At 37.4% G+C, this 23,576-nt stretch overlaps 1 protein-coding gene across 5 annotated transcripts in view; it reads right to left on the reverse strand.

The window, feature by feature from the left end:
- Positions 1 to 23,576, reverse strand: part of LOC308060212 (uncharacterized protein C8orf34 homolog) — a 273,979-nt gene that overhangs the window by 114,328 nt on the left and 136,075 nt on the right. For 3 of the 5 annotated variants that reach the window (XM_080378680.1, XM_080378678.1, XM_080378681.1), the window contains exons 11-13: positions 14,116 to 14,236; positions 8,914 to 9,416; positions 3,622 to 3,715 (exon numbers count right to left, since the gene is read on the reverse strand). In XM_080378680.1, coding sequence (XP_080234806.1) covers positions 3,622 to 3,715; positions 8,914 to 9,416; positions 14,116 to 14,236 — 718 coding nt within the window. Of the gene's footprint in view, positions 1 to 2,085; positions 3,716 to 8,913; positions 9,417 to 14,115; positions 14,237 to 23,576 lie in introns of those variants that run through there. The other 2 variants (XM_080378679.1, XM_080378682.1) reach the window with 2 other exon arrangements.

Genomic DNA, 23,576 nt, shown 5'->3' on the forward strand with positions numbered 1-23,576 from the left:
TAAGGATAAAATTTTAAAAAGCTGTCAGAGAGCCTGAAGGATTTGGAAAGTAAAGTCTGATTTACAAGAACTGAGAACCCAGATCTCATTTCCAACAGACAAGATGTGCGTTGTCGTATCTGTATGCAAATGATGTTTGTTGGGAGATGCCAAAGTGACCCAATTCTGTTCAGCTATCACAGGCTCTGAAAATAGCCTCTTTAAATTCTTACATCTGACTACATTTGAAACGGCTACCCCAAAACTGTTTCATTCTTTTTTTCTTGCAGAACATGAACCAGAAGGTATTCATTTAAAAAAACTCAAGGTGACTCACATAGCTTTTCTTTTTGCACTTTGTTTTCCCACTACCAAAAACTAGCTTTACACCTGGCTGCTATTATCTCAAAGTAGTCAAAGAATGTGGTAAATATTATCCACATATAATTTATTAAAAGCCGAGTCAAAGAACAGGTGTTGCTATTGTAAAGATTAATTTTGCAGCTCTTCTGCTCAAACTCATAAATTACGAACTCCTGGCCCCCTCAACACTAAATCACATACACAACATCCACACAGATTTATTAACTTTAGGGTGAAAAATGATGTGCAATCTTGCCAGCTGCTCTGCCTATAAGCACTGATATCAGCAAGTATGCCAAGCCCCTCACTGACTCTTCACTTTACAACTAGCAATTGGCAGCTTCTTTTTGTCAGCAGTGGCAGTTCTGCACTTTCTGCTTGCCAATGACACAAGCATGTAACCTCAGATGGGGATGATAACATTATTTTAACAGCATTTATCATTATTAGATTTCAGATACAGAAAGTATTACTTTGATCACACATTTTTGTTCTACTCCTTTAGCCGTAACAGTAGTAACATTGACCTGCTCTAAAGGGTGCAGCAGTTAACTACACCGCAGTTAACCGCACAGTCAACCTGTGTTCACAAAGGGAAAGCCCTGGTTAATTAAGCTCATATCCTTCTATAAGGTCACCTGGCTAATGAATGAAGGCAAGATGGTGGAAATAGTTTTTCTGGATTTCAGTAAGGCTTTTATGCTGTTCCTCACAGCATCCTTCTGGAAAAATTGCCCAGCTGTGAGATGTGCAGGTTCATGGTGCACTGGGTGAAGAACTGGCTTAAGGGCAGAGCTCACAGGGTTGTAATGAATGGGGCTGCATCAGGCTGGTGACTATTCACCAGCGGTGTTCCTCAGCATTCAGTTCTAGGGCCAGTCCCCTTCAATACATTTATCAATGATCTGGATGCAGGAGTTGAATGCACCATTAACAAGTTTGCTGATGATACCGAACTGGGAGGTGCTGCTGACTCTCTTGAAGGAAAAGAGGCCTTGCACAGGGATCTAGAGAGACTGGAGCGTTGGGCTGTGATTAATGGGATGAAATGTAGCAAGTGCAAATGCCAGATCCTCCACCTAGGATGGAGTAACACTGGGCACAAGCACAAATTGGGAGGAGTAGCTGGAGAGCACTTCTGTAGAAAGGGATCCGGGGCTGCTGGTCGAGAGCAGGCTCAGCATGAGTCAGCAGCGTGCCCTGGCAGCCAAGAGGGCAGACCGCGTTCTGGGGTGCATCAAACACAGTATAACCGGCCGGTCAAAAAGTCAGCACTGGTGCGGCCTCACTGTGAATACAGTGTGCAGTTGTGGACACCCGAGTTTAAGGATGTGAATGTGTCCAGAGAAAGGCAACAAAGCTGGTGAAAGGGTTGGAAGGAGGAGTGGCTAAGGATTTTGAGTTTGTCTAGTTTGGAGAAAAGCAGGCTGAGTGGTGATGTCATTGCTCTCTACAGCTTCCTGAGGAGGGGAAGTGGAGAGGGAGGTGCTGGTCTCTTCTCCCTGGTGTCCAGTAATAGGACATGTGGGAATGGTTGAAAGTTGCATCAGGTGAGGTTTAGACTGGACATTAGGAAGCATTTGTTTACCAAGAGGGTGGTCAAACACTGGAACAGACTTCCTAGAGAGGTGTTTGATGTCCCAAACCTGTCAGTGTTTGAGGCATGTGACAATGCCCTTAACAATATGCTTGAACTCTTGGTCAGAAAGTACAGCTACCTTCTTTCCTTCCTCTGTTCTTGGTACCATCAGATCCAGAAAAAAAAAATTATTATTAGTTAGGCAACTATCATCTCTACTGATCTGGTGATAGGACCAAACTTTTTGTCAGTTACTACTCTCTCACACTGGGCAGTGACAATGATCTGCTGGGATTATTGGAATCTTACAGTACAGGATCTTGGATGCTCAGAAGTCCCCACACCCAGGCAATGCAGGTACAGCAGCTATAAAAGAACCATGCTGTGCATCTGATGTGTTCTGAAGCATCAGTCTGCCTGATCACATAATCAGCCCCAGTCTGTGTGCACAGCCAGTCCTACCAATGTTTGTGGGATTGTAAATTCATTACAGAAAATACAGAGGAAAATTCACATGCACAGAGAAGGCATGTACCAGGCTCTCCCTTTGGCCTCCTAAGGTCAGCTTCAGCCCAAAGTCAGGTAGAAGGTTCGGGTGCAAGTCAAACTGGACTTACTGGCTTTGGACTAAAATCAGCTGGACACACAGAACTTCATTTCAGCACTGTACTAGTGTTAAAAAACTGGCACACGCTCTTCAGTATCTCACTGTGTAAACTGAAATTTCATAGTCAAACCCCAAGCTATGTATGGTTTTGTGAAACTGGTATATGAATAGAAAACTCTTTAATTTTTTTAATGTGGCACAATTTAAAAATCTATTCTGTTTACCTGGCATGATTTTTATTATTCATTAATCCCTTACCCAACTGTTCCATTCTGTAATAAAATTGGCCTTTTCTTATTTTAACTCTGCATGTTTAAAGAAGTTTTAGTAGAATATATTACATTTTCTAAACATGCTGATTAAATCATCTGTTCAAGTATATCACTTAAAATGTGTTGGGAAATAGTGTGTATATTCTGCCTTGCATACACGAATCTACAGCGAATTAAAAAAGAAAATGCAAAGCATTTAATATTTTCAGCAAGATAGAACTTGCTACAGTTTGCATGTATTACAATTTATAGCATGTTACTTGTTGTTACTTGTTCTGTCAATTAGGTTATGATCCTGCTGACCCCCTTGCTTTCATGATAAGACAACTGCTTCAAAGAGTACAGGATATTAGGGATTACTTGTGTGATTAAGAATTTTTTTTTTCATACAGTAGAGGAGTTCAAAAGAACACAGGTAAACCAGAGAGAATGGAGTCACAGGCCTGAGGAGGAAGGCTCTACTTTTCAGAGCTACTGTGGGTTTTTTTGCTGGTCAATACAGATTTACGAAACAGAGTATCTATTTCAACTTCATGCTACTTCCATGGAACGGATGCTTTAACACATCAGGACAAATTGTTTAATTTAGTTAAGTAAACTGGGGTCTCTGATCATTTCGTCATTGTTCAGTGACTGTTAGAAAACTTACGTAAATCAATCCTAAAAAGTTCAGCCCTCAAACAAATGATTAATTGGTACTTATAAGAAAAGCTCCTGTGAGCAGGCATAAACGTCATAGAATTTGAAGTCATACTGTTTGAAGAAGAGAAGTTAGTTTGAGGGTTTTTGACATATTATCTGGTCCTAACAAATATACTTACATTTGTCTTGGTCAGCTTCCATTCCTTCACTTTCTGTGTCACTTGGCAATATCCAAGGCTGATGAGCAAGCTGAAGCTGTTGTAAGAATTCATCCTGCCACAAAGAGATCTATTTTAGATAAAATGACAGAGAATGGTCTATATCAACGCAGACTGTAGCAGACACTCTAGCCTCACTTAACCTGAGAGGAGAAAGCCTTCAATAAAAAAAACCAATAATTGTGTTGTGAAATAAAACCAGAATGTAGAGAATATGCAGACTCCCTAGAATTTTTTTAATTCTTATTTATTTATCTATTAAAAAAAAAAGTCTCTTTAGCTATCTGTCTGCTATAGCCACAAACATATACATACTCATCTTAAAAATGCAGCATCACAGAACAAAATCTTAATGTGTATATTCCATTTGTCCTTACGGTTTTTGGACTATGCCTAGACATGTCATGCATGATTTGTTTAAGCAAGGCTTTCACTTGTCTGAACTTTCACCATCTCCAATCTAGTAAGAACAGGGACCTGAAACTTGATTTAGAATCTGTGGTTTTATTGGAGAAGGAGAAAGCCTAGGAAGGAAAAATGCTATGGAAACTTTTGTGTCCAAGATACCATAAAACTCTAAGCATCATGTTTTACACCGTTAAAAATCCATACACAACTGAATATATGCTTTTTAAAATGCTTTACAATTGCCTCCTTTTTTCTATAAGGTATATAGGTATGTATATACAAATATTTTTCCATGCACACACATATATGTATGTGAGCACATACACACACAGACATATAAAATACTTTGACAGGTTCCTTTGCAATATTCAAGGTGAGAGACAAGACTGGAGTGCACAGTTTTATTTTCAAAAGCATCTCAAACATGCAAGTCTAGTCTCTAAAAAAGAACTTAAACATTAGCCAGATATCATAAAATTACTGGCCAGATTCTTATAAGTACCTGAAAAAGAAGGGAGGGGGTAATAGCCGTGTCATCTTTTACACCAGCTGAAAAACAGAATCTACATATTCAAAGTAAAATTGTATTGCATAGCGCTACAGCGTTATTGTTTCGGCTCTCTGGTTTATAAACAGAAACGGCTTATTCAAATCAGTTCTTGTTGACCAAAGGCTGTTTAATCAAGATCTAACTCACTGGGAGTAAATTAGTAATTCTGCTAGTAATCTGCCAAAGAAATCCACAAAGACTGCCACAATGGCCCAACACCAAGCTCAGGAAGGAGCTCCAGGCTTTATGCATGTATTGCCATTTCAAATGTGCTTAGTGTTCGAGAAGGTTGCTGACCGCAGCACTGAACTGGGCAAAGTGGTTCTGTTCACAGAACAGGATTCTTGCAGTAGGCTCTCACACTGACCAGCGTACTTTTTAATCTTCCAAAACCACAGAATAAAGAACTAAGCCAGGCAGCAGAACAGCGTGGAAGTATCTGACCCAAAAGAGAGTCCTCATCATATCAAGTTATGCTCTGTACTCTAGTAAGTAGGAAGAAAACTTGTGCTAATCAATACTATACTCAAATAAGCTGAAATTTCCCACTGTCAACTATGACAGACCAATAAAGATTACTGAATACCACTTTAAACCATCTGGATAAATAAAGTAATTGTAAAATTCCGAGCATTCAGAAAATGTAATGGTAAACAAGGGAGTAAGCAGTATTTTCATCTCAAAGCTATTGATAACTATCACAGAATTGTGTCACTTCAATGGAATCCATCCTAAAGCGATAAGCAGGATTCAACATTCCTTTGTCAATTTATACAAACACCAAAGGATAAGGTAAATGCATAAAAGTATCTCTGTCAAAGGATTTGGAACCATGATTTATTAGCTTTATAGAGATAATAAAACTATTTCTCTAGGTAGCATTTCTTTGCTATAATTCAATTCAGCCTTGAACAGAGCTGCTAATAAAAAACACCTGTTAGAACTTTGTAATATTATGTGCGCCAAGAGGCAGAAACTTGTCCACAAAATCTCAGATCTTTATGTCTTGAGCATTAGAAAACCCAAAACATTCTTAACAGCTGATATGTTAAGTACTTGCCAAATTATTTAAGATTTGTGCTATAACAAGATTAAACCACCCTGAGCTACTGCATGAACTTCACTAAAACTTAAGAACTCTGAATAGTATTAATCAGTAAAATGTTTGTATTTTAGACTTGTTACGTTACTCTGAAATGCATTACAAACTAGGAAGCACACATAAGGCATTGAGAGATATGCTAAAATTCCTGATAAAAAAACAAGTGACAGCACAGTGTAAACTCATGCAGATTCTGAATTCTTTAATTCAAGTTCCTTATGGTAAAACATGCTCCTGGTAGCCAGTAATCACATCCTTTTCACCAGACTTACTCTCATCAAATATGTATCAACTTTGTACAGGTTAATCCATGAGCACCACCTACGAGTGAGGAAGCAGAATTATCTGTAAATCTTATCATAGCATCTTCTATAGTATTGGCAATATAACCACAGTGTATTCAAATCTAGTGGAAATTCCCAGTTCACACCATAAAGCTAAGAAGAAGAAAGGCAATTTCCCTTCTTTTATTTTACTGTTTTTATACAGCGAGAGGATGCAAAACCTACAATGAAAGTTGCAAAACAATTTACAGTATCAGCCTCAAGTTTCATCTTTGTGATCCGTAAAAGTACAAAGAGAGACAGAACTTTGTTGTTCTTCTACCCCAGGCAACCTTTGAATTTTTAAAATTTGACTACATGGTCAGACAGAAGCTGTGACACAAGATGAACTCACGTGGCCATAAACAGGGAGACATCTCCAACATGGCAAAAAATGTCACTGAACAGAGGTGCCTCCTGTGTATGTTGTGTCTAAACCCAATTCTCTAAGTGATCAAGAACTTCAGTGGGCAACGATAGCTTAGAAGATGCTTAGAAGAGCATCCAAAGATGAGGCTGGTAGCGGCAGATTGGCCAGACCTCCGTCAGCTACTTTCTGACATCCAAGGGCCTTTAAAGCTTGGTAAAAGAAGGTCTTCTGTATGAAAGTGTCATATTAGCAGTTTTTCCCTTCACAGGAGAGCTAGTCCCAAGACAATTTTCCATTATGTCAAAGGTCACTTATGCACGCCAGAAAAGGATAAACAGGGTTCAAACTAGGTCACTAGCAGCTAATGTACTACTGTACCCAGTAGGCAAAGAGAAAGAAAAGAATTTGTCACTTCTAGAAGGGATTGTAACAGAGGGTAAGATCCTACACAGAAATGCTGAGATTTACAGTGGGCTTGCTGGTTGAAACCAGACATGCTACTCTAACTGTAAAACTGGGTAATAATATTGCTCATTTCTTAAAGTTCATGAAACATATAAATACATATATTGAAAGTATGCCAGGACACATTGTAAGAGCTATCAGCAAAGCTTGGGATTTGGCAAACCGAAGTAACAAGTCACAGCAAATGAAATGGGACTCACAGTTATTATTACTATTAACTACAGAAAGGCTGTGGAAGAAACCACTTTTAATTGCCTGTCTCATTACAAGAAAGATCAGGATTGATGGACAGACCGGGTGTCCCTTGGTGGAGATGCAGTGCTCCTTACATGGCACTTTCAGGAGTCTATATAATAACTCTAGTTGGCATCACGTGACTATGCATCATTTAAGAACAGGGGTGCTTAAAAAGAAGGAAAGAAAGAGAGAAGTGTTTAGTGGGAAACAATGAAACCCTTCATCTATTCTGAACATGTTTAGTTAAAAACGAATTTCAGTTCCCATTTTCTGGCATGTGAAGAAATTCAAACACACAAACATATCCACTCCTCAAAACAGAAGACAATGGTTTTATGCTTGTTAAAAAATAAATTTGTTACAATTACTGTTGGGTTTGGGTTTTTTTTTCCATGGAAAACTTCTGGTTTGGAAATATTTCAACTGTCAGTGAAGATAATTTCAATAGAACTGTAGTCACCTTCAGTCCCAATGTCTTTAAGATGGATATCCAATTTAGGTGAAGAAGTAGCTCAAGTGACAGGATTAGTGCACTGCCATTCAAACACCAAAATGAGGATTTTTTCCACCAAATTTAAGTAAGATTTCTTCCCCAAATTCTTTAGGTTTAGAGTTATCTGTGCCTCATTTCCTTTCTTTCACAATAAATAATGGAGGCCATACACTTAATTACAAGATTATACTAAGTATCAAATCTCTCATTTTCCTACAAACATCTCTAAGCAATATTATTATAAACATTTTTAGTTTTCTTTAAGTCGTCATTAGACTGATAATACATTGTGTCAAGTGTCATACACAACAGATTTTTAAAACAAATAATACTTCTCAGAAACAATTATCTAAAAGCATAATATTTTTTTCAGTCTTGGAAAAAAGCTCTCCAGGTTTTGACAAATGGATTACAAAGAGATTGGTAATGAATGGTGGGAACCGACTTATTCCACCATTAAAAATTAGCAATCTAGACATATAGGTCCTTCTCATGTCAGTAAAGAAGGACTGGCATTTCCTGAGAAAAAAACTCACCTTTGTAAGGCATGTATCTGCGATAGACAGCAGGGCTATTCTTTCACAAGTGTTTTTATTTCCACCGCCTATACACTGAAGTTATATTTAAGGCAGCTAAGGCTAGCGGAGGAGATCCCACTCAAAATTTACAAGGTACTTTAACTTTTTTCCTTTTGTTTTGTTTTAAACAAAAACTAATCCTGTAAAGCCTTTAATATGGGTCAGGAAGTTTTTACGCTCTGAATCAGCCTAGTTAACATGCACATAGTACTACGCAGTGATTCAGCAATGTTGGATGTTTTTTCACTGCAGTTCAGTTTTGTGTTTTGGAAAATTTGTCCATTCAGCGATGCCTAACTAATCATTCCAACGCGTCCAAAAAATGAAATAAAAAGCATAGCGAGGAAGTATTATGCACTGTTAGTGTGGCAGGAAAAAAAAAAGAAAAGTTGCATTTAATATTCCAGAGGTACGCACCTCTTGGAAACTGTAAGGCTAATAAAACTGCTGTGCATCATGCAAGCAAAACCCTACAGAGCCCATAGAAAATCTGGGGTGTATGAGTGCTGCAGTGTTTTCTGTAAATAAATCCTGGCATTCTCTAATCAGTACCTCTCAAAGCTGAGCAGTATTTCCTGCTAATTTTCTCATCATTATATTTAAAGTTCTTTTTCAAGTAGTAAGTTACATTAGGTATACGGATGTTACTTCAATATGAACCATAATCTAGTCTTCATGTTATAGCAGCTTTTAAACATAGCAAAAAACATTAAATCGAAAATCTTACTTCTGATAAGCTGCTTCTCTGAGTAGTGACAGTTCCAAGAATGTCTCCACTCATTTGCACAGCAAGCCCTGAAGCAGTGCTGAGGGTCCTCCCCATTTGGCTCTTAGATGTCAAAGATCTGCTTCTTTGCATGCTAATGACGCCTTCCCTATTTCCGTGGTTGCTAGGGGTAAGAGGCCGTGACAGCAAGCTATTTGGGGTCGCTGGTCTGCTCCCCGGAGCTGATGGAGTTGGTGGCCTGTTGGTTTGCGTACCGGGCGTTGGAGGCCTGCTGTTTGCAACGCTGGAGACCTGTGTTCTGCTGTTAGCCGGCAGCGGTGGTGATTTGTTTCCTTGGAGCTGAATGTTCTTCCCCATCTGTGTTGGCACCTGAGGCCTTGGGTTTTGGCCCTGTGTAGCTTGAAGATTACTTTGATGGTCAGATGTAACTAAACTATGATGTTGGATACTAGGGCTTCGTGAGAGTCTCGCTTCTTCCCATAGTGCCAGGTCCTTCTCAATATCTGTGCGCACACACACACACACACACACAAAAAGAAAATAAAGAAACTCTTTCTGTTTCTGTGGTTTAAAACTCCTATGGATTTTCTCCAGTGTTAGTGACAACCTGAAGCTGTGCAGAGAAAATCTATCTGACCTTAAAATATAAGGCATCAGAATTAACAGTTCAAATGCGTGAAAAGCATTTCCTCAAGTTTATTTACATTTGATTTACTGCAAACACAGCTATCCCACAGAAACAAAATATTACCACTTCACTGAACATCGATACAGCCTATAAAACTTCATCTCATTTACTCAGAGCTATCTCTCTGCGGCTTTTGCACGGTTTCTCATTAGCATCAAACCAAGATGGAGCAGTGAGTGAAACCTGCCATCCTCAGCTGCAGCGAAGGGCAATCCAAAACTGGTTCAAGGTGAGACTTCTGCTTCTGGCCTCACTGTCCACTGCCCAAACAAAACCCTTGAACTCTGGCACATCTGGATCTGCGATCCTGTCTGAATCTGAATTTTGTGCTCTGGCCTGCTGTCAGTGCCACAGCCGGTGAGGGGGTCACCAACATCTAGAATCCAAGGAGAAAAAGTGGCCACCATTTGGCTGTCCTGTCCGTACCCCTCACACAGCCGTAAGGAATAAGATCCTATTTAAAGCCCCTCACACAGTTGTAAGGAATAAGATCCTATTTAAAACCAGAAAAGATCAGGGATAGAGATGAAAAGTGTCTTTTGAATTCATTTAAATGTTACCAATGCTTCTAATGAATAAAATCTGATATATCCAACAGAATTAGGTGAGGACAGTGGGAATTTAGGTTAGCATTGCTAATGTACTGAAAGTCCTTGCAAGTAAAAATGTCAAGCTTAAGGAACAGTTTACTCAAGTTTATTTTACCTTACACAATTGTTATGAATTTTCGCTCCCACTGGCATGTACTCTACTGTAACTTGGTTTTGATGAGAACAGTTGGTTATCTTTAGAAAATCAGTGCTGTTTCCTATTAAACTGTACAAGTCACAGTCCCAGAAGCTGTGAATCTGCAAGGCTCTACTGATTTAAACGCCTATTAAGTGAACTTATTTATATGAGCATTTCATTTTTATTTTGTTAACAATAATTTCACATTCTAAAAGTCTTAAAAGAAACAAATCCTAAACTGCATATTGGAAAACTAGATTTTCTTCCACTTGATTACCAGTAGGTATAAAAGGAATGCTCTGTGTAAAATAATTAAAGATGTGCTGCCTTTAACATTAACTTATTTTATAATAACACCTCGAAAATAGGAAAATAAGCTTTGTCAATTTCATGTTACTAGTCTAATACAAGATAGTCCTTACATTTCAAATGCTATTACTAGAAAATCTGGTAAAACAAATAGTTGTGAAAGCTTCAGATGAAAGTGTCTCTCAACTCTTTAAATGTTTTGCTGTTAGCAAATTTCAAAACAACTTACTGTTTCTAGCACACAGTTAAGAATATTTCTAATTGCTATCTTGCTGACCTCTTAAAATAATTTACTTCCATTTTGAAATAATTATGTCTTGAAGTACTCTCCATTTATGCTTTTAAAATAATCAATACACATAACTTTGGAACTTGTAAGATGTCTGGCAAAAATTCAGGGGCCAAAAAATGACAGTGTGGGCTACCTGATTTAAACCAAATGAGGAGTATGTTCTTTTAAAGATTCACATTAGCCTACATCTTTGCAAAATTACCAACCACTAACTTCCCCATGATGATTCAGTATGCTAAGAAATTATCTGAATATTGAATGATTATAGCTAAATAAACATTTTATTCTGGCTCATGTTTCCTTAATTCCATATAGTAATTAAGCCTGCAGATAAACCAATTATTCTAATAATTTCTCCTACACATAATTAACATGTTTCCATAGCGTAATTATTCAGTTTTCTTTAGCAGACATCCTCTTCCTGATTTTGCTTCAATATCAGCTTTTCAACCAGAAAGGAAAGAAGAAAAATCACACATCTCCCGCTTTATAGTATTATCTGATCTATAGTAAATACCAGAATTGAATTATAATTTAGGATTTTTTAAATCCTTTGTCAATGTCATTTAAAGGAAAATAAAATGCAGGCAACAGAGCAACACAAAGGCATTTTACTTTCATATCAGAAACACCAGAATAAGGATATGATTCATAATGCACTTACGAACTGTTTATGCATTTAATAGTTCTTCTTATGATAAAATATATTCCAGAAGTATCCAATGACAACAGAATCAGTTTAACAAACCAAATTGGCAAGATACTGGAATCAACTACCAAAAAAAAATATTCTCTGCTTGCGTGTGATATAAAGCAGCCACAGTAACATAAGACACCGGATCTCAGACAGTATTTCAAGCCATATGTACATAAGGAAAAGAGAACTGCTTCAATATCTGATTTTGTAAAAATACCGTTCAAATATCAAGGTACTGAGGCAGTTGCTGGCAGTGGCAGTTGGTGCTAGTCTCTAATTTAGGCACAGGTACCAAATTGTGCCTTATGTTATGACTTTTATCCAGCATATAGTCCTATAGTCCTTAAGAAAAAGACAGGCTCCTTAAGAAGGTGTATCCGAAACAGGGGACCACATTTCATCATGACGCAGATAGTCCAAGTCATAATTCAGGTATCTAAATGACTGCCTAGTATTGGGTAGAATTAATAGGTTCCAGTGTACTTGGGAAGAGAACTGAAACAAGGAGACTTGCTGGTATCAGAGATACTTGAATTTTGCAAATGTATGAGACAAATAAGGCTAAGTAAAACCACAGCATTATTTCCTGAGGTCATCTGAGCTGACTCTTAATGGAAATAATGTTATAGCTTGTCTATGAGGGGAATAATTGTCTCAGGTAGCACTGGTGTTATAATAGGACATGAATTATTAGGACTGGACAAGAGTTGGGCTGTTGTCTCGTGAATTTCTCAGGTAGACGAAAATTACTGAATAGCAGAATGACTGAACCCCACGTTACAGTGTTACTGAAGTAACAGGCCCAAAGCCAAATCACAACAGCACTACTGTGAGGGAAGACCTTGCAGGTCACACAACAGCAGACTGAATCTCTCTCAGAGACTGAGTGAATGTAGCTAGTTAGCTTACAGTCGATTAAGTATTTAAGTATTGCATATTCTATTGAATATGGTAATTATTACTGTCAGCTTTGCCAAGGGAGTTCTAAAGGAACTGCACGTTTCAGAGCATACTGCATACAAGAACAGCTTGTACAACCATGGAAGTGCAACCAGTTAGGACATAAATCAAAGCAGGAAGATCTTCAGCAGACCCCTCCTGAGTGACAACTGCAGCAACAGCAGGGAAGGCAAGTGCTGCCTCAGTGGCAGAGAGCCCTGGGGTAACTCAGGTCCCTGCTGTGCCACAGAAACCTGATGACCAAAGCTTGGCCTGCTGGTGTCCTGGCTCCCACTAGATGTTCCTGGCAGTTCCAGGTTGGATAGAGGGCTCATGGATTTTTCAGTCTAGTCTGGCAGTGGCTATATCTCTAATAGCTACAGTGACTTGAACCTGCCAGAAAAAAATAATAATTGAATGACAGTATTTCTGTTGACAGAAACAAAACCTGTCTAAAATATCTTCATTTGTAGATATCAAAATTTTTAGCTCTTGCTCCATTATGAGCAAAAACTTCTGAAGAGCCTCCCACATTGTGCTTGTAACTTTGTCTTCTTTCTTGCCTTCAGCTGCAACAGCCCCTAGACAGAAATGCAACAGCTGTACCTCTCTCTAAAGAGGATACAGCTCCCAAGCTTTTCACACCAGTATTATCGGTAGGATAGGTGTCAAAGTCTTTTAGAAAATCACACTGAAAGTGGCAAGTTCTCTGCCTCGCTCTCTGAACAGCTTGAAAGAAGGGTCAGATAAATTTCATTTCTCCCTCCACATCACATATACAGTCTTTATGTTCCAGTTCTGCATTACTTTTCATAGAGTTGGCCCACAAAGCTCAGCTTTCATCATATGACAAATAGGATGCATAATATAGGACTACCACCGCTACAGGTCTATGCCACGCCTTGTAACTAAAGCTGAAGATAGAAAATATTGATTACAAAGAACAACAAATTTCAAACTATATCCTAGGATATCCCTCATTACCATCATCCCTCTGAAGCATATTTCCACTGAAAAAAAAAAGGGGGGGGGGGGGGGGGGAGTTGTTTGACCTTTTAGAAATGGTTATCCCACCAAAGATGTTGCAGATGTTCCACTGCATGCAAGTTAACAGACTTGGCTAGAAGTCCCATGAATAAGGTGGCCTTTTCTTGCAAAGCAATCTGTTCTCAAGCTAAAGGTCCACTGCAGTCTTTTGTAAAGACTACTTAACTGTAGGTGAAGCATCCGTACCTCCTTATTGCGTAAGTCTTGGTAAAATGTGAAAACAAACAAACAAAAAAGGTGCATTATTAAGCTGTTAGACTGCAGTATATTTAACACAGTTTAATTACTGTATTTACTGTAATTAAAGCAAAGTTAATTACATCTACAAACACAACAATAACTGTGCTGGTTTTCTTCAATGAAGAAAAGGGGAAGTTTGAAGTTTTTATCTGTTTTCATCAGCATGTTACATAGATTAATTTTTCCTTTGTCTAAAATATTGGCAGAGCTAGCTGAGTGAATACTGCTAAGCATTTTATGATCCCCTGCTAGCATACATACCAGCTAGGTGTTTTTCCATGGTCTGAAGTTCTTTTGCTGCTAAGGAGTCCTTTAAAAGTTTCTGCCTTGGGGAACCTCCAGGTCTGACACCCATGGTATCCACGGTCCAAACTGTCTGAGACTCACACAGATAAAAAGAAAAGGGAGTGCTTTCAATCTAGTTTCACATTTACACATGAAACAATAAAAAAAAAAGCAGCGTCCTTGTTTAGAATAGTCTATCTGGTGTTTTTTATGTAGAATATATAACATTTTCTGCAAAATACTGCAAAATATCATCTCTTACCTTAAGTAACATGAATAGCAGGCATTACTTAAAATCAACAGTTTAAAAATAATTCATATATATAACTCTTGTTCCACGCTGAGACATCATAACAGGACAAATTCTTCAGTGATTTACATTCTGTGCGGTTCCAGTTACTTAGTGGGGGTTGCACTTACTTTAAATTACCATAGCATTTGGCACCATATCTCTGCAAAGCAGCACTTCTGGGAATATCTCAGAATTTCCTAATCAAAATTGCCAGTGCTGTTTTATCACTGCGAGAAGTATTCCTTTCAGGAACAGCAACTAAATCACCAGGGTAACACAGCAGTTCAGAAGGGATGCCAGCAAACAGACCACCTCCCCAGTCGCTTTACTCTTGAACTCTGTGGTAGTCAAAGTTATCTGCATTTTATGGAACCCACTCAATCCAGTTGCAAGAAATTATTTTAAAATATGCTATGAGGTAAACTTGCTAAGTTTTTTTAATGCTTATTTGACATAGAAAAAAAATATATATGACCAAGTGTGCAAGACTTGATCATAAGAACAACAGACAAAAACATTAATTAAAGCATTCTTAACAGCCTATCTGAAATAAATTTTACATTATTACCTCACCAAAACATTTCATTTGTAGTCTAGGGGGTTTTGTTGATTTACCAGGTTTCCTAAAGAAACAAGGGTTATGCAATGGTCTCGTCGTCATTTACCCTTTGCTAATTTTTTAATCTTCCACTAAACGCCAAATATATTCAGAGAAGGGCCGTGGTTTCAAAGAAATTAGACTGATGTAATTTCAGGGAAAAGAATGATGGAGCAGAGGAGGGAGACTCAAACTGGTGACCCTGTTCAGAGAAGGTGTACAGGGCTCTGCTGCTACGCAGTAGGCTGGGCTGGAACTCTACCACCAGCAGATGTGTGTTCCTTAGCTGCAGCATGTTGCGGTACTTTTCTGGCTGGACTCTCACGTCATAGGGAAAGGTGTACCACAGTTGAAAGGAAGAACATGAAAATACAGTTTTGGCATCATCTCTATTCATAAAAAATTTGCTTCAACCATAAATGCTAAATAAAACACTGTAGCTGCCTTCCCTTCTAGAAAAGTAAGCATAATTCTACAGAAGTAAAATGCTATATGGGATATATTCTGCATCATTTTTAATCTGTTCCAAATAGACATCGCCTTGTATGCAAGTGATCATTGTAAGCCATGTATCTTTAAAATACATTAACACAGATTAATATTTATAAAGCAACAGCTATACTATAATGCTACATATGTGTACATAAAAAAGCCTAGTCATGTTTACCAGCATATAAAATAGTTTGAAGCTGCAAGTAATTCCATTATTCAACTCACAACGTTTTTAAAACACTAATGACATTTTTTGATTTGCCAATTGTTTTTTATATTAGTTCTGCTCTGGTTAAAGTTACCTGTATTTAATCACAGGTAAATACATGGGAACAGTTGAATGAAACAGTAAATTACTCAGAAGTGGAACTGATCCTGCAAACACATTTATTTCAGTCATACCACTAGACCTGACTTATATCACATATCAGGAATAGTCACACCACTATTTCTCCAAGAGATTTTGTGCATTTGTCACTTCAGTCCTCGTTGTGAATTCTCCATCCAAATCACAATATGTCTTGTTGAGGTCACTACAGAATATTAATCTGCATTAAATTACTCACATCTCTAAATGTTTATTTCTAACAGATAGTAGTTACCCAATACCTATCTCTAGATGGAAGAATATTTTATTCTGTGAACAATTCCTGTGAAATAAAAACTAAGAAAGAGATGGAAAGGTGGAATATAGCCTGTAACAAAGCTCTAATAGATATATTTAGATATACTCTTGTGCCCAGATTTTTATGGTGGAAAAAGGCAATTTTTCTATACATTTTATAGTGTACATTTGCATAGAGAGAAAAAACAGCAGGACTTCAATAATGACTAGGGGGGGAAAAAACCCAAGGTAATAAGGATGTATATACAATTTCATGCACAAATACAACTCTGAAGAAACATGGAATAAAAACCTGTCAGTGGTCTATGGCAATACTTGAAGATCAAACTACTCTTCTAATATTCTTAACTGACTATTCAAGTTTATCATAAGCAAATTACTACAGGTTTTCAGCAAGTCTCTAACCACCTAAAAATACAGACTTCCAAATGTTAGCCTGGTGACAGGCTATGCCTTATTTTCTGGAAATGAAATGTAGTTATCTTTCTCTTCTACAAACCTCTACCGTTTCTTCTTACATTCTGTCTTTTCCTCTACTGTACTTCCTTTCTTTATGCACAGCAATCATGTAAGACACATACAAATAAGGTGACTGACTGAGTAAAGGCAGGTCTCTACTGCCGGTAGTACAATCTGAGAGAGAGAAAAATTATTCTTTAATGGTAGTCATCATGGTAGTGCTTTAGACATTTATAAAAATATGAGTAATGTTTAAATTAAACCACTTGCAATTAGGAGACACCAAATCACAAAGATCTTCAAACATCAGCAACACCTTTGTATGGTTCAGTACAGGTTTTTAAATCTTACATGTTCATGTGAAACATATAGATATGCCTGTGTATAAGCACATACAGGCCCACAAAGGCAGGTACACACATGCATTTAATAAATACTTGTGGCTGCCTTCATCCTGTTAACACAGAAATACAAAGATACAGAGTATGTGTTCAGTTCTGGATGCAGTACAGATGTATACATTATTTCTAAGAATAAATATTAATCTCGTATATTTGATTTAAATCAAATATATTTACATGTATTCAGTCTCTATCATTACATAGCTTTACGTTCAAGTTCCCTTTCAGATATACAGTTCCAACACACTGTGAAATTAATGTGGTAACTTTGGATGAAGTTTTACCCCAAATTTTCTATCTCTTCCTGTACATTTTTCTGTTCTATGTAATATCACAAGCTTATGGCGTTTTTTCAGGCGATAGCTTCACAAAAGACTAGAACAGTACTGTAATACTATTTATGGAAGATGATGCATTTAATATTAGCAATTTAATTTTATGACAAATTATGTGCCTGTAATAGTGCCTTCCAATTAAACATTCACTTGATAGAAAATAATAATAATCTGGAAAAAATAAGGCACAATAGTTTATTAAGACATTAAAACTGTAGTGTAACCATTTTTTGTTCCTCCCCTGAAGCTAGATATTTCAGGGCTATAACCAACAACATTTTTTGAGGCAGACTCAGGTAATGTTTTTTTCTATGTATCTAAATAATACTGAACATAAAAAAATATTTTTTAACATCTTGTGTCTATGAGTTCATTTAAGCAACTAATGCATAAACACAGAGGTCCTCAGTGTCTCCAGCACACAGTTTATGCAACAGCCTTGTTCCTAAAAGATAAACACAGGCTGAAAGTACGGAATGTTATCAAGGAGGCTTTGGAAGCTTGTCAATTCAAATGTAAGAATAAATGAATCTATACAGCTTTAGCAGAATTCACTGGTGCCCTTCCCTCCACTGGATGAATGGCAGCAGTTCACATATGTCACTTAAGAAAGAGAATCAGGCTTGCCAGCCATTTATTTAAACCTTCTTATCCCACTTCATCAAAACCTATTCTTTTTCTACTGGCCAGGAATTGCAGAGATAAAACACTAATGGCATTTGGACTTTAATGATAATGACAGTAGACTGAAAGTAGTTGAAAAATATAGCATATATGTGTGAAGTATGTGCATAGAAGCAATTCCAATTCCTTCAGTATCTTCCAAACGACAATCGCCATTGATCATTTATTAAGTTTATAAATATTAGCATAACATTTACAAATGGCTTTTTTTCATTAACAAGATCTAAAAAATGAGGATGTTCCTGAAAGGCATCCTTGTCTTTCTAACTTGTAGAAACCTCAAACTTTGAGGGTGAGGCAACGTCTCTCTGTGCCAGAAATATGTTCAGACAAAGCCCTCAGGATACATTTGTCACCATTTGAGGTCAACTGTGTGTCCATTTCTTAAGTTATTTTCTTTACATATCATCATAATTTCTTCACATGCAACACATTCATTAATGCTTTTTTTTTTTTTTTTTTACTTAGATCACTTAGCCAAATTACTGCTAAAATAAAAAATTACAAACCATAAAGCCAAAGGTAATCTCTCTCATCGCTGGTTCCCTGAACTTCTGGAAAATACCATAACTTACTGGGAATGCCACAGTGGAACAGAAATACAATTAAGGAGGTGATGAATAAGAATAAGAGAGATTTTCCAAGATCACTCTATGTGCCTCAATCTGCAGCACAATGTTAGGCAGCATACACCAGCATAGCTTTTATCTCCAAAAAAACCCTGTGCAAATGTGAATGCCTTGATCTCACCATCACACTGACTTGACATGGGCTGTGTAATACCCACTGACACCTGGGGAGCTCCACAGAGGTGCAACATTTTGGAATAACTAACGCCAAGAGGAAGGCCTCCAAATTACCTACTACATCACCTGGAAATCAAGTGCTTGATACAAAATAAATTACTCTTTCTTGTTGACCATAAGAAGTGTTAATAAATGAAGCAGCATTATATTTCTATGTCATTTTGGCCTGCTTCAGAGTAAAAAATCCAGGTACTCATATGCACATCCACGCACACAAACTCTTTTCAGGTGTGGGAACAGTCCCCAGCTCACAAGAGAAAATGCTTCTTCATTTTTAAAGACTATCTGAATTGCATGATCACAATGAAATGAGGAAAAGGAGGTGAAACCCATTTAATTAGTCATTTCCTGGCAAGCTGTAAATAAATGCAATGCATTTTGATTTGATTGAAAAGTTTGTCAACTTTTTATTCTACATGGTTGTGCTAATGAAGTGCAAATTTTATTGGTAACTTCAGGAGATGATACTGTAAAAAGACAACCATGCGTAGCTTTCCAACCTACCATTTCTTTGCTGAATAGCTTAAATATCTTAAATATACGTATTTGACAGAGATCCCTCTGTCAATCCCTGTTATTGAACAATTTGTTTGCAAGTGTCCCTCCTGCTCTGACCAAGCAGCTGGCAAGGACAGTTGTTATTTGTGCAGCAGAACTTTTTGTGCAATATTTTGCTTGAAGATTCTTCACGTTTTCTGTAAGAGTTCACCAAATGTTTAATCTTTCAGCTTCTGTAGTCTGTTCAAGGACATAAGGTGAGCTAGTCAACAGATCTTTTCGGTACTGCAAAAATAATAAACCTCAGAGCTCCGCTGCAATATTGGCAGCCACATCTAATCCCCACCTTCCACATTAGGGCCTGTTCTACTTGAAATGCCATGTAATTGAAATTACAAGCTTTCTGCTTCCCATGGCAGTCAGCCAGCACATTTCACACTAAACCTTACACTACAAAAACGGTAGTTTGAGTTAACTTGCACATAGATTTTCTGTTTACAGGCAAGAAGGAAGGAGGAAATATATATGGGCACATGGGAATCACATTTGTTTCAGTTCCTGAAATGTAACCAAAATGATTTTTTTCTAAGTTCAGTCCTGTTTTATTTATTGTTATTTGTACTAATTGAATTTGTCATGCACAAGAAACCAAAATTTTATACAGGTAAAAACAAAGCACTCATTGATTACTTCTTTTAACATGTATTTTTTTTTAAAGTTCAGAAAAATCTTTCACATTAGAAATACCTTTTAGAGGATCAAATATTTTCAAATAGGAGTGTATATTCACTCCAGAAGACATCTGCCCTTCTGTCTGCCCCATGAAAGGTCTCCTTGGAAGCACCAACCACACACTGTGTGCAGCACCTGCCGGTGGGGCTGATGGACTAAACCTGGGGGGCATGGGGCCCTTTCTGGAAGCAGTCTTTACCCCTGGGGGTCCGGGCAGGGAGCCGGGCAGCGCTGCCACCCATCACAGCGCTAGGCAGGCACCTGAGAGGCTCAAAGTGTTGCAATATGCAACATACCAGCAAAAAGAATACCACCAGATAAGAAGTGAAAAAAAAAATTAAGTACTTCAGGTGCTCTCCAAAGTAAAAAAGAATTTTAAAAGTAAGAAATAATTATTTTACAAGCTGTATGTCCAAAATGCTATGCCTGCTTTATGGAATTTGTTTTACATAAGCAAGGTCTCAACCAAAGAGGTTCAAGGTATGTAATTCCAACTACTTACTTAACTACGTGCAGGAAATATCACTTAGTTCTCAAGAACATTGATACTATGTTCTACTATTTTGCATTGTTAATATAGCTAATAGTAATTAAACTTACACATTTGCAGGTTTTTTTGGACTAGCTGTTGAAGAGTTGCACTACTCTCATACTATCTGTTATTATTTTTACAGAAGATTCATAATGTGCCTGAATTTCCACATACTTACAAATGTCAAGTTGGATTTGAAAACTGTTGTATCAGAACACACTAATTTTGTGTGTCTAACATAAAAATATGACCTTTGTAATTCATACTAACTCACAGGCACCTCCTGTTGTTCCTGATGTGGCAGTGGAACCTTAAAATACTTATTTTAATGAGTAACCTGTTAAATGCTAAACAGTGACCTCAATCCAGTAAATAATTTCTAGATTTACTTAAATACTGAGGTTCAAGTTTAGAGCTGTTGATTTTAATTAAATTTGTACAAGTATTTAAGTTACTTCTCAGCATTGTTCCCACAGAAAATAGTGGGAAAAGCTAAGAAAATTTCTAACAATTACAATTTAAATCATGTATCACTGGAATTCACAGCATTCAACATGTATTGATAACAAGAATTAAAAGCTTAATTTTTCCCTATACATGAAGCCTCAAGTCATTTCACAAATTGAATTACTGTTAATGAATTTCTGTATTTATTACAGAAATATATTTCCTTCTAGGAAAGCAACTGAAAAGTTCCAAAGCAGTAAAGAAAACAGGAGAAAATTTATTTAAAACAGAACACCTTTATAAAACAATTCATTAGAATATTTTTCTCACAGTAACAAAGAGCATAAACCCAAGGCAAATTCATGCAGGAATGCCTCTTGCAGTTGCACAACTTTTTTTTCCATAGTTCCTGTTACACTTGGATTGGTTTGCCTCGCATGGATGATTTGCAAAGAAAAATATACCATTTCATGTGTACATGCAAGGCAAGATGAGTGAATGCAAAGATTCACATAAAAAGAACGATAAGCATGAGTACTGTTAGATCCAGGTGGTAAAAACAGCAACTCAGGGGGAAAGCAAAGGCTACTCAATGTGAATTGCCCAGTGTATGTGCCCTCTGTCTTACTGTTAGTCACCGTAAATTTAGCAACTTTCCCTGATACCTTACATTTCCATTTCTGTCAGAATTCCAGCCCACCTAAGTTTTTCCTAGTATCACTTAGTTTTTTCTTAAAGCTTGCTAGAGAAATATTTATAAAACTCATTTACAGAAACATAAGTGCAAAACAGGACTCTGAGTTCACCACACTGCAAAAATCTCAAGAAAAAGCTTTGCATTTTACCTGTACTTTTAATTACATGAAACATTTGTCAGAAAATGAGCCCTTCAGTAAGCCAGGATCTCTAATGACAATTTGAATGCTTGCTTTCACTTCCAATTCTTGCAAAACACTTGGGAAGAGTGCTGAATCCTGTAAATACTTCAAACTGCTTTTTGCTACCTTTACTCGTTCATTCATTCAGTATGCCTTGTTTGGGATTTTGCAGCAGCAAAAATGTAAGTTCTCAACTTTTCAAATATCAACTCTCTCGGCGGAAAATAAAAAGTAGCTAAAGATTCTATTAACAAAGGTTTAAAGGAAAAGGTCTTATTACAAAACCTTCCAGATTCTTCTGAAATAGAACAGTAAATACAAACAATGTGATGAGAAAATATAATCATAGTATAAATTAATGCACCATGTTACAGACATGGATGTTGCCTATCTCTTCTAAGTAGTGGCATCCAGATTGCTTTAGCCTTCACGTCTAAGCTCTTAGAAGTGGACTTTTACATTGGACATGAAAAAAAACCCCACACAGCTCTTTCCTTAAGATCCTTATGCATAATTCTTGCTGCTTTATGACACAAATTTCCTCAAAAAACTTCTCCTCTGAAGGCCAAGGCACTTTTAAAGAAAACGTGTCAAATACACACTAGTAGAAAGAAATTTATGATAATGATCCATTTAACCAGTAACCAACTCAAATTACCCTATTGAAATGCAGGACCAATATTAAGTATGGCACACTTTGAAACAGATGGGGAATTTTTACATGTGATATACACCTTCGAGTGAATGCTATGACACAATTTGTCCATTTTATGAGAAATGTCTGATCAACATCATATTTATTCTATTTTTTCCCTCCTCTTGTATCTCGTATCTCACACAGTATCTGAAAATCATTTCAAGTCACAAGAACATGTTTTGGTATCAATTCTGAAGCAATTTTACAGGCCTATTTCTTATTGTTTTGAAGTATTTGTGGGAATCCATTACAAGAATGCATTTATCTTCACAGCCTTCCTATAGAGGTAAAACTGAGGTTCCTCATATTTTATGTCAAGATTGTCAAAGAATAAGTCTCACTGGAAGTTATTAGCGGACCATGGAACAGATCTCTCTCTATTCCTTCAGAGCCCTAAAAGGCAACAACTGGATCACTTTTTTCTTTTTGAGGAGATACAGCTGTAGACAAACATAAAAAGATATCTGAATGTTACTCTGAACAAGCCCTTTTAAAGAGATAAAAGTACGCAATCAACTAGGCACAGACTATTTAAGCAGAAGCTCTAAGATACAAAACGCAGAAAAACCCAAGAGCAGATGAACCAAGTTACTGGTTTATGGCTCCTTAGGAACTTAGGTAAAGGAACTTTCTAGGAGCTCTGAAAAGTGACGGTAGCTGCCTTTGCCCTAGGGAGAGTTTGGGTGGGCAGAGCAATAGCTGCAGCTGCTCTTCGTGCCTTCTCTTTGCAGCACTGGCAACAGCCACAACAGCCGGTGCAGCTTCCAGGGATCCAGCCCAGACAACATTGCTGCCTCTGGCAGTCAACTGCTCAGGCAGCCTTACCGATGCCCAGAACTAGCAGAGCATGAAATGATATATGTAAATATTGTTCTGAAGCATGCACACAGAGAGCACATATATAAAATAATCAGTTGAAGGCTGTGTATTTCTGTAGCAAGATTTTGCTAATAAACTTAAT

This window comes from Falco punctatus (genome assembly GCF_963210335.1).
Source record: "Falco punctatus genome assembly, chromosome: 3".
Lineage (NCBI taxonomy): Eukaryota > Metazoa > Chordata > Aves > Falconiformes > Falconidae > Falco > Falco punctatus.